The sequence below is a fragment of the Myxine glutinosa genome, chromosome 14 (assembly GCF_964187855.1).
Source record: "Myxine glutinosa chromosome 14, kmMyxGlut1.1, whole genome shotgun sequence".
NCBI lineage: Eukaryota > Metazoa > Chordata > Myxini > Myxiniformes > Myxinidae > Myxine > Myxine glutinosa.
The window spans coordinates 28,717,525-28,729,740 of NC_136274.1; the positions used below are offsets into that span (position 1 = coordinate 28,717,525).

General features: G+C 42.5%; 1 protein-coding gene across 2 annotated transcripts in view; it reads right to left on the minus strand.

Annotated features, from left to right (window-relative positions):
* LOC137439585 (uncharacterized) overlaps nt 1-12,216 on the minus strand; it is a 136,811-nt gene that overhangs the window by 84,265 nt on the left and 40,330 nt on the right. For both annotated transcript variants that reach the window (XM_078768068.1, XM_078768067.1), the window contains exons 3-5: nt 7,595-7,759; nt 4,593-4,731; nt 583-724 (exon numbers count right to left, since the gene is read on the minus strand). In XM_078768068.1, coding sequence (XP_078624194.1) covers nt 583-724; nt 4,593-4,731; nt 7,595-7,759 — 446 coding nt within the window. The remainder of the gene's footprint in view (nt 1-582; nt 725-4,592; nt 4,732-7,594; nt 7,760-12,216) is intronic.

Sequence of the window (12,216 nt, forward strand, 5' to 3'; positions counted from 1 at the left end):
GGCTTTGCAGTCGGGTACTAGTAGTTCGTTTATTTTTCAAGATATTCCGCTCACAAGGTTCAGACATTTACTTTTCAAGATATCGCGCTCACAAGGTTTAGATATGGTGACAGCCATCTTGGATTTTGACGTGGCGACCTAATTTTCAATAGGGTTCTTCCATATGCCAAGTTGCACCCACACACGGACGGAGGGGAAAACCATAGTCCCTCTTTCGCTCCGCGGTGCGACGGGGAACAATAAAGCTCATGGAGGATTGAGTGACAAACTATAAACAGAAGAGAAGTGGGGAATTACAGAGAAAACTGCACAGGTGAATTATGTCAAGGTAATACAAATAAAACAATGGAAGAATTTTATACTTTTTTTGAAAACCCGACAGACCCAAGATTTGAACTGGTGAAAGATATTCGAAGGGATTGAATACTCATTGATGCAATCCTTGGTTAGGAAGGTACACGTGACATGGACAATGAAAATAACCTTTTTTGGACACAAAGTCTGTGGGAATAAGGACACAATGTCAATGTATCAGGGAAGGACATAATGGAAAACTAAGATTGGAATGAAAACACAACTCACATTCAATGAGAACCTGCAACGGTATGGAGGAGAAAGGTCCATTCCTTTGACCATTCACCGTAGCAAAGTCTTCCAGGGTGAGGGCGAGCGTCCAGAGACCTTGTATGTTACGAGGGGGGTTGAAGTGCAAGATACATGTTGTCTGTGGAGGGATGTAAGAGAAGTGGAACAGGTAAGGGGAAATAGGTTGCATTTGCCCCAAATTTGGCTTGGTTAGACCCTTCGCCAAGACCCTTGTTTTTAACAATTGATACAATCAGATTTGGAACACAGTGGTTGGTGGATTCATCGCTCTTTACAGTAGAAGTCATGTGGTTATTACCCTGCGCTCGCAAAGCGAAAAGCAGGGCAAGGCATTCGGGTGCGTGTGTAAATGTGGCGTATATGTCTGAATATGAATGAATGAATGAATGAATGAATGAATGAATGATCGTTTATAAGGCCATTTTCCCCACTAGAGCGGGGGTTAGCCTTGCGGGCCCCATGACAATCATGGTTCCCTTTTTGAGGCAATGTTTTTATGGCCGGATGCCCTTCTTGACGCCAACCCTTAGTCGCCTCTTACGATGCGCAGGGATACGGTGTACCTATTCTAAACCGGGGTACACAACGGCATATGGCGTATATGTCTGCATTTTTAAAATTCATTTTCTCGGTAACCATTGGTCCAATTGACACGAAATTTTAGCATAGGAGCGCCTCCTCCTGTAGAATATTTTAATGATAATTTTGATGTCATCGGTCACGTCGTACACTGGTACAGGCACCATCTTGGAAAAACTTTGTACCTCTATATCTCTGAAACCACCTCATGGAAAAAATTGAAACATGGCTCTTTATCAAGTCCTCCCCATGGGCAATAAGATGTGTTAGTGATGATGTAATCGGTGCCTTCGTTATGACGTCATAATTCGACAAGTATAACGCTTCATCCGATCAGTATGAATTTTTTTTCTCTGCGACTGTTGGTCTGATGTACACGAAATTGTCACCACAGAAGAGCCTCCTCCTGTAGAATATTGTAATGATAATTATGATGTAATAGGTCATGTGGTACAGGCAGGCGCCATCTTGGAAAAACTGAAAAACGTTACACCTCTATATCTCCAAAACCGATCCATGGGAAAAATTTAAACGTGGCTCATTGTAAAGTAATCCACTTGGGGAATAAGTGTTGTTAAGGATGACGTCATTGGTGTCATAATTATGACGTCATAATTTGACACGGACTACGCTTAGTCTGATCAGTTTGAAATTTATTGAGTGTGATCTATACAACAATTATATGATCCATACAACAATTATATTGGAGAATATAAATTTATGATGTAATCATAAATGTGGTCTGGCAGCCATATTGGATCAAAGAAAAAAAAAACCTTCAAAAACAGAAGAGTTGGCTCGCACCAAGTTGACTGCACAGGTTAAGTATCCTGAGAATACCATCTAGTTTTTGTTGTTTTTAGTCGTTGCTAAAGTGATTTTGTGTTTGGTTTAGTGATTTTGGTGTTGCTGAAGCTTGATGTTAGGTTGGTTTGAAATGAGCGAGTATTTTTTTTATGGCTCCGACCCCGAAGGTGACCGGAGGCATTATGTTTTCAGGTTGTCCATAAGTCCGTACGTATGTACATCCGTCTGTAAGGGCTAAACCTCGTTTTTCTCAGCAACCACATGTCCGATTGAGATGAAACTTTCAGGGTAGGAGTGACACCCATGCAGAATGGTTTTATGATAATTGTAACGTCATAGGTCACATGGTATGGCAGCCATCTTGGATTAAATGCAAATGATCAAAAGGATAGTTCTCGGAAACTGTTGAATGGAAAAATTGGAAACTTGGCACATTGTCAAGTACTCCCAATGGGGAATAAAAGCATGATAATGATGACATCATCAGTGAAGTGGTATACCAGCCATAAATGTTTTAATCGAATCCCTTATCCTCAAAATCTGAAATTGCATGCACATGATCTATGACCCATTTGTATTGAAATATTAAATTTATGACATCATAGGTCATATGGTTTGGCAGCCATAATGGATTTAACCTAAAAACTTTTTTTAAACCCATCTTCTCCCAAACCACTGAATCGATTGACTCAAAACTTTACGTGTGGCATTGACTAGGCATGGCGATTAAAGGTTGACCATGAAAATGTCATTGGTCACATGGTGTGGCAGCCATAATGGATTGAAGGAGAATATTAAATAATTATATCTCTGAAACCGTTTACCCTATCGATGCGAAATTTTACAACTATCATCCAATACCATTGTTGCATATGGTTTGAAAGGTGTCGGACAAATCATTTTAGGAATAGCAGTTAGCTTTCCTCCGGCAGTTGTTGCCTTGTCCAACTCTATTTTACCACTTAAACAGTGGTTTTCTGTTGACATTTTTTGTGATGTGGTGCTACTGTTTGGTTGGTTGGTTGTTGCTGAATGCTAGGGAGAGAGAGAGGGGATGGGGGTGCTATTAATTTGCAGTTTTATTACTCGTAGTATACTCGCTCCCTTTGAGAGCAGCAGGAAGAATCAATCTTCTCTGGGATATATAGATTACAGTAGATCTAGGGTCGAGCCTCAATAAATGGGGGAGAAGGAGTATAGTGTTCATTTTCCAAGTTTCTTGTGGAGTGCTTGCCAAGTGGTTTAAACATCCGAGCAAGCACTCCATTCACAACTTTTGATAAGGATTGGCTGCGTTGGCAAGCACAATCTAGTTGCTTAGAAACTGAAAACACCCTGAGTTTCCTCCCTTTCAGTTTAGTGTTAAACATTAGTAGTGACTGTTTCAAAAGGTAATCACATGTGTTTGTGGTTTATAATATTTATACTTCTGGTAGGGAGTGCTCCCACAAAAACAGCATGATAGGATAGTTATACAATTTATCATGGTGTTTGTTCAAGGAGGAAAAACCCCTTGGGGAGACAGGATATGATGAGTATTAATATTGTTTTGTAATAACATTAATATTATGCCATTATCATTAGAGCTGTTATTGGAAGAGGCTTTGGAAAAACGCCATGATGAAGCTATCTTAACATGGATATGCACCTCAACACGCAACCCCACTGGCGGAAAAAAACCGCCTTGGTGAAGGAGGGGGAATTAATTTGATGAAACCTTCATCATGTGACCCTTAGTGTTCCTGTCAAGTTTGATTGAGATTGGATAGTAACGACGAAATGTATCGCGGTCAAAAATCATCAGACAGCCAGCCAGACAGCCAGACACCAAATTAATAATAATATAATAATAATAATTCATTTATTTTGTATAGCGCTTTTCAGAAGCCCAAAGGCGCTTTGACAGAGTGGAAAACATAATGCATAACAATACATGAAAACAACAATTGCAAAAAGACAAGAATCAATAGGGAAATATTTAAAGCAAAAGGAGGGAGAAGGAGAAGAGATAGTCAGGGGTTAAATGCGGTGGGTTGAATGTTGAATGCAGTGTTGAACAGGTGGGTCTTTAGTGATGTTTTGAATGTGGTGAGTGAGGAGGAGTCTCTGATGGTGTGAGGTAGTGAGTTCCAGAGGGTGGGAGCAGCGATGGAGAAGGCCCTGTCCCCCCAGGATCTGAATTTGGTCCGCATGGGGGGGGGGGGGGTCAGGAGGTTGGTACCAGCAGAGCGGAGGTTGCGGGTGGGAGTGTGTCTGGAGAGGAGGTCAGCCAGGTAGGATGGGGCCAGGTTATGGAGGGCTTTGTATGTCAAGAGGAGGATTTTGTTAGGGTTAGTTGTAATTGTGTTGGGAGTGTGTTGTAAATGGGAGTGTGTTGGGAGTGTGTTGTAAATGGGAGTGTGTTGTAATTGCATATTTTAGTATGACGACGATGGTATTTAACAGTCAATTTTTGTTCATCATGTTTATAATGTGTATGGTTATGCTATGTGAGAACAGACATCGTTTTTTGGTCAGGTGGGGGCAGACGAGGGTGAATATGAGGGATTGTATCACATTAATTTTGTTGGTCAAACACAGAGAAGTAAATTTGGACTCACCTGATTCAGACTACCATAAGGGACAATTCCACAAATTTCATTGCACTCCTCTAGTCCAACAGCCAATCGACAGTGAACGTCGTCACCGTCAGGGTCTGAGACCGCCAATGGGATTTGAGTTTGACATCCAGACTTCACTCTGTGGAACCAATAAATGTAACTTCCTGCACCACAAGCATGATTCATAGGTACCGAGCATGTGTGCTGACTATATCATTGCTATATTTTAAGTCTTTTATAACAAATAATCAAATGTGGTTTAACATGGGTTGTTGATGTATAATTAATGGTTTCTCTCCGTACAAACTAAGAATAACAGATACATTATGCTACGACTTCTCACCTGTGGAAATCCAAAACATTTCCAAAATGAAAACTACGACTCCTACAAAAGATTCGTGTGAAGGTTTGAGTGAACTGACAACCGTCACAATTGATTCAGCCCAGCGGGAAATAGCTGTGACAGCACGACTCGGGAATGGTATCCTTACACCTTCACCGAGAGTGTTCATGGATGATACAACAATCTTCACAAATTCCCAGAAGAAAACACAAGATATTTTGGCAAAGCTATATCACCTGACATGGTGTCATTTGAATTTCAAACAGTCGAAATCATGTTAGCATCTTCTTTAAAGTATCAAGTCATAAAATTCCAACATTAATCGAAGTTAAGAGCCTTTGACGCTGCTCCGAAGAGTCTCTAAAAGACACATTTTCCTGTTAGATGGTTGTTCAAGAAGCTCTTCATAATCTAGCTCTAACAGACAAGACGTGATTGAAAGGTAGATTCAAAGTGTGGATACCACAATTTATGTTGATCCCCAAATTGTTGTGGCCACTTGAAATGTATGAGTTCACCTTGTCAACTGCCAAGAGCCCCGAGAAGAGGTTTGATCAACACATGCGAAAATGGCTTTAATGTGGCAACACTTGCATTATTCTTCGAGAAGGTGATGTAAATCCTTGACATGTAAACTAGAAAATCCTTGACAGAGGAATTTAAGATGGCTAAATATAGACAGCTTCTTTCTCTCAAAAATTATAGGGATGAATTAATTCGTAAATTACAACTGAGAATAAGAACCGGCCATAAATTTAATGTCCACGAAGCAGTTGAAAGCCCAATCTCTTTCAATGTAAAGTTGAGGCTGATGCTCCATGTAAATTTTGTGAGAGCTATGAAACGGTAGAGCGTACGCTGTCTGCATATAAGTTTGTCCTAGCAAAAGGACATTATATCGGGTATTCAAATGTATCACAAGAACCATATATACAGAAAATGTACCAACAATGACACACCTATCCTAGTCAACGAAAATCTGAGTTACTGCAATTTTGTTAAAACTGTTTTTTTTTTTCAAAGAAAACAATGGAAAATAGAAGCATCCACAAAGAGCAACCTCGTCATACAGTGTTCCGTGATGCGAATGATCAGATAATGTAGGCTGATCTACCTGGCATGAATACATTTCCTGGAATTATCGCTGAGAAGCATCAAAGACCAGATATTGTCATTCAATCAGAGTTGAGCAGGCGCATCATAGATGGAGAAGTTAAAAGAGCCAAATATGAGGGGCTGATCACCAAGTTGCGCAAATAAAGACATGTTACTGACTTCTTTAATGTGGAAAATGGAGTAAGGGGATTGATATTTTTTTTTTTTTTTTTTTTTTTTTTTTGTATACAAGATCGAGGCTCGTGAAAGAGCGAAAGTCTCGATTAGTTGGCAGGTCAGCCTATAACTTTGTAAAAAAAATCTCGACCTGACAAGTAGAGACAGAACAAGAGTTTTGAAGGAGTGGTCGTCGGCTGCTGAAGAGGCGTCAGCGTGGCTCTGGTTTAAAAGAGGAGACTCCGACTGGTCATCAGGAAAACACCTGTCTGACCACCAAGCCTCCCTTAAGGGCTGTAGAAGAAGAAAATTAATTTGTGTACGTAATTTGTGTAAATCAAGTAGCTTTACCTGAGCCTCGACTTTGCCATTGAAAATACGTAAACTTAATGAATATATATGTTAATCGGTGTTAACTGCATTCTATGAACTATATCACAATTCAATAGGCTCGCATTAGAGGCAGACATTCAACCCAAGCTGTGATGCCTATCTCGTTTTATAACCACGCAGCAAAGTAAGTTCGATTAATATATAGAGAGATATAGTCCATTGTTAGCCTGATATTGCTTAAATAGTATACTTTTATATGATACGACTTTTCATACGACACCTATATGCACATATGTATTAAAAAGATTTAATACATAGAACTTATAAGAATGATGGATAATCCTCAATGATTCGAACTTTCTCCGACCCTGTTTTTCTCTTTAACCGATGTCTCCATGCACGCTATCAGAAAGAGCAGGAGGCTTTGTTTACATTTGATGAAGAAAGAAAACAGCTGACCCGAGGATTGGAGACTCACGCAATGCTTGTTATCTTTCTTGAACCTTACCTGACCCCTCTTTGATCTTTGACTATAAAAAGCCATTTCACGGTAGCCTCGGAGAGTTCTAGGTTCACTTGTGATGTATTAAATGTAGTGTTGATCTGTGTCGAATGTAGCGTAGTGATTTCGTTTTATTCGTGTATGTGTAACTCAAATGGAAGTGTATTCTGTAAATACCTTTGGTGGAAGTGAATCAAGTATTCCCATGTGTCATTAGAATCTTTGATTGTCTTCTGAGACGAATGTGGACATTTAATTCTCTTGAGCCTTCTCAATTCAATTCAAAGCCTATTAAAAAATTCCACAACAGGGCCAAAATACTCTTTGACGAGGGGGATCCTCTTCCGAAGACTTCCTATTAGGTTATGCTCCCAGTGGAGTTTTGACAACTCTCTACCAACTCTACATTCCTATTTACATAACAACCTCCGTCGATAACTCTCCTCTCTCTCCCTTCACATAACGCTTTCTACCACCTCTTCACTCTCCCTTCACACGTTTTTCTCTATGGACTCTTCACAAAAATACCCAACAAGGATTTTCCTTTCTCACTTGATCTGTGGTTTTGAAGTGGTTACTGGAGAGGAGTTTGGCTTCCCGATGTCTTGACGGATGCTGATATCAATGGATGTTCTTAATCTCCAAGAGCCATCCATACTTGAAAAATTGTTTGGTTGAGTCATCACGAATGATGTGATGTAACAACACCCAGTATACCTGTAAGAAATTACAGAAGATAAGATTAGGAAACAGCAATAGTTATCCCAAAAAGAGAACACAGGTACATACAACCTGAATCTGGAATGAATCACGATTTTTTTTCCAAATAGAAACTTTGTTTTCATATTCATGTTAAGTGAGCACATATTTGCCCACATGTTGTTAGGTGACTCGTATCTTGAGGTCATGTCTATCTTTTGTTCTCTACAACAGCCTGGGTTCACTTAGACACTCTATAGACTCCTCCACCTGTTGAGTTATTTTTCAGATGACTAGCATTGTACCTTTACCCATCATGGCCAATTGTGTTTCTCGCATTTACCCATTCGTCAAAGGACCAGAATTGTCATGGGGAAATCAAACATGTCCAATGTTACCATGACAAACAAAACATATGATACATGACATGTTGAGACATTCCCAACATATGATACATGACATGTTGTGATAAGCACATATTATACATGACATGTTGTGACATACACAACATATGATACATGACATGACACACAACATATGATACATGACATGTGACTTACACATGATACCTGACATGACATACACAACATATGATCCATGATGTGACATACTCAAATGATACATGGAATGCATTGACTTACACATATGACACATGACATGTGACAACATATGATAGATGACATTATGACAGACAATATATGACACATGGCATGTGACATACACAAGATATGATACATGACATGTGACAAACACAACAAATGATAGATTTTTATTTTTATTTATTTTTTTGTATACTGAATCGAGGCTCGTGAAAGAGCTAACATTTATTTCACAAACAAACAAACAAAACAAACCAGCCAAACAAAATATACAAAAAGAGGGAGCGGAAGACAAGATGGGGAGAGAAGGGGAAGCACACAACCACAACATTTGAGAGCAGGGAGAAGTGTGGGAGGGAGAGGGCTTGGGGGCAGGAGGCGTGGGAGGGGGAGGGGGGGGAAGAGGTATAAAACACAAGGGGACCGAAATTAGCGGGGGTAGAAAAGATCAAGGTTTTGGATGGGGGAGGATAAGAGATGGTGGTGAACAGCTGTTTTAAAGACCTGGAGGGTGGAGTGGGATTGAAGAGAGTGAGGGAGTTTGTTCCAGAGGCGGGAGAAAAGAGGAATGAAGGAGTGAAAGTGAGCAGAAAGTCTTGATTTTGGCAGTTTAACCATAAGAGGGTTGCAGGCAGATCTTGTGCGACCTGGAGGAATATTTGGGGGACAGAGCCCAGAGAGGGCTGGGGGGGCAAGGCCAGAGAGGAGATAATAATAATAATAATTCATTTATTTTGTATAGCGCTTTTCCAGAAGCCCAAAGGCGCTTTGACAGAGTGGAAAACATAATGCATAACAATACATGAAAACAACAATTGCAAAAAGACAAGAATCAAGAAAACAAACAGCAGCGATATACGGCATATATATAAGACAAGAATCAAAAAGACAAGACAAGAATCAATAGGGAAATATTTAAAGCAAAAGGAGGGAGAAGGAGAAGAGATAGTCAGGGGTTAAATGCTGTGGGTTGAATGTTGAATGCAGCGTTGAACAGGTGGGTCTTTAGTGATGTTTTGAATGTGGTGAGTGAGGAGGAGTCTCTGATGGTGTGAGGTAGTGAGTTCCAGAGGGTGGGAGCAGCGATGGAGAAGGCCCTGTCCCCCCAGGATCTGAATTTGGTCCGGATGGAGGGGGTCAGGAGGTTGGTACCAGCAGAGCGGAGGTTGCGGGTGGGAGTGTGTCTGGAGAGGAGGTCAGCCAGGTAGGATGGGGCCAGGTTATGGAGGGCTTTGTATGTCAAGAGGAGGATTTTGTACTGGATTCTCTGGGGGATGGGGAGCCAGTGAAGCTTGTAAAGGACGGGGGTGATGTGGTCACGGGTCCGGGAATGAGTGAGTAGACGGGCAGCGGAGTTCTGAATGTATTGGAGTTTATTGGTGATTTTTTAGGGTGAACCATAGAGGAGGCTATTGCAGTAGTCCAGACGGGAGGTGATGAAGGCGTGGATGAGGGTTTCTGCAGCCGTGGAGGAGAGGGATGAGCGGAGACGGGCAATGTTTTTCAGGTGAAAGAAGGCTGACTTTGTGATCTGTTTAGTGTATTTGTCGAAGGAAAGGGTTTGGTCAAAGATGACGCCAAGATTCCGGATGTGAGGGGAGGTGGATACTGGGATACCGTCGATGTTGAGGGCAAAGTTATGGGTGGATTTTGTGAGCGTTTTTGGGCCAATGATGATTATTTCAGATTTATCACAGTTAAGCTTGAGGAAGTTGATTTGAAGCCAGGATTTTATTTCAGTGATGCAGTTTGTCAGGATAGAGTGGGTGTCGGTGGAGACGGACTTGGTGGAGATGAAAAGCTGGATGTCATCGGCGAAGCAGTGGAATTGGAGACCATGACGGCGGATTAAGTGACCGAGCGGGGACAGGTAAAGGATGAAGAGGAGGGGGCCAAGAACTGAACCTTGGGGGACACCTTGGGGGAGGGGAGCAGTGGGGGATTTGCAGTTATTGATGGAGATGAACTGGCATCTGTCAGAGAGGTATGATTTAATCCAAGAGAGGGCAGTGCCGGTGACGTTAAAGGTGGATTCAAGTCGGGTGAGGAGGATAGTGTGATCGATGGTGTCAAAGGCAGCGCTGAGGTCGAGGAGGACGAGAATGTTGAGGTTGCCAGCGTCAGAGGAGAGGAGAAGGTCGTTGGTGATTTTGAGGAGAGCAGTTTCAGTACTGTGGTTGGAGCGGAATCCGGATTGGAATGTTTCATACAAGTTATTGGCAGAGAGATGATGTTTGAGTTGAGTGGCTACAGCGCGTTCCAAAACTTTTGACAGAAAGGGTAGGTTGGAGATGGGTCTGAAGTTGTTTAGGGTGTCAGGGTTTAGACCAGGTTTTTTTAGAATGGGGGTAACAGCAGCAATTTTGAGGGAAGGTGGGACGATGCCTGTAGACAGGGAGGAGTTTATTGTTGCAATGATAAGTGGAGAGAGAGCAGGGAGGGAGGCTTTGACAAAGCTGGAGGGGATGGGGTCAAGAGTGCAGGTGGCAGTTTTCATTCCTATGAGGAGTTCAGAGAGGTCAGTAGGAGAGATTGGGGAGAACCGAGACAGGGGATGGCAGGACAAGGGGGGGCAGGTGGTTGGAGGGGGAGCGGGTGCGGCGGTGGTCAAGCTGTTGTAGATGTTGTCAATTTTGCGTTGGAAGAAAGAGAGGAAGGAGATGCAGTTGTCTACTGTGAATGACTGGGTGGTGGTGTTCAGGGGGCGGAGGAGTTTGTTTATTGTCGAGAAGAGTGCTTTTGGGTTTCCGGAGCCAGAGTGGATAATTTGAGAGTAGTAGGCAGAGCGGGCGCGGGAGAGGGCATCTTTGTAGTGTTGTATGTGGTCCTTGTAGGCTTGGGAGTGAACTGTGAGACCCGTTTTATTGCGGAGTCTTTCAAGTTGGCGAGCACGAGTTTTCATCAGGTGGAGTTCAGGGGTAAACCAGGGAGCAGAATGGGTGAAAGAAACTGTTTTGGTTTTTACAGGCGCAAGCTGGTCAAGGCAGGAGGAGAGAGTGTGGTTGTAGTAGTCAGTGAGGTCGGAAGGGGTGTGGAGGTCAATGAAGGGAGAAGTGGACATTTTTTCAGAGAGGGTGGATGAGAATGAGGTAGGTGAAAGAGCGTTTAGCTTACGGAAGTTGATTGTGCGATAATGCCTTGGTGTTGGGGCGGGGATGTTGATGGTCAGAGTGATGGCTAAGTGGTCAGAGAGGGTGAGGTCGGAGCCATAGAGATGGTGCAAATTTAATCCAGTGGAGCAGACAAGGTCCAAAATGTGACCACGGATATGGGTAGGAAAGTCGACATGTTGAGTGAGGTTAAAGCAGGTGAGTAAATCAGTGAAGTCAGTGGTTATTGTGGAGTCAGTGGAGTCCATGTGGATATTGAAATCACCAAGGAGGAGGATTGAGGGGGAGAGGGAACATAGCTGGGTCAGAAAGTAGGAGAAGTCAGACAGGAATGATGGGTGTGGTTTGGGAGGGCGGTAGACGACAGCCATGACTGACTGCGTGTGACCAGAGAGTTTTAAAGCCAGGTGTTCAAATGATGGAGCAGATGAGATGGAGATGAGGTTGGTCTTGATGTCTTGACGGTGGATAACGGCAATTCCACCACCTCGGCCCTCCGAGCGTGGTTTATTGACGTAGGAATATCCATTGGGTGTGGTGAGGTTGAGTGTGTAGTAGTCCAGAGGTTGTTGCCAGGTTTCGGTGAGACAGAGAAAGTCCAGTTTGTTATCCAGGATGTATTCGTTCAGGATGAGGCATTTATTGTTGAGGGACCGGGTGTTGAACAGGGTGAGCTTGATGTTGTTTTGAACAGCAGGGATGAATTCAGGTGATTTAGCCAGGGTTCGTAGGCAAGAGGTGCGATCGTGTGGGTTGCTGTGACCAG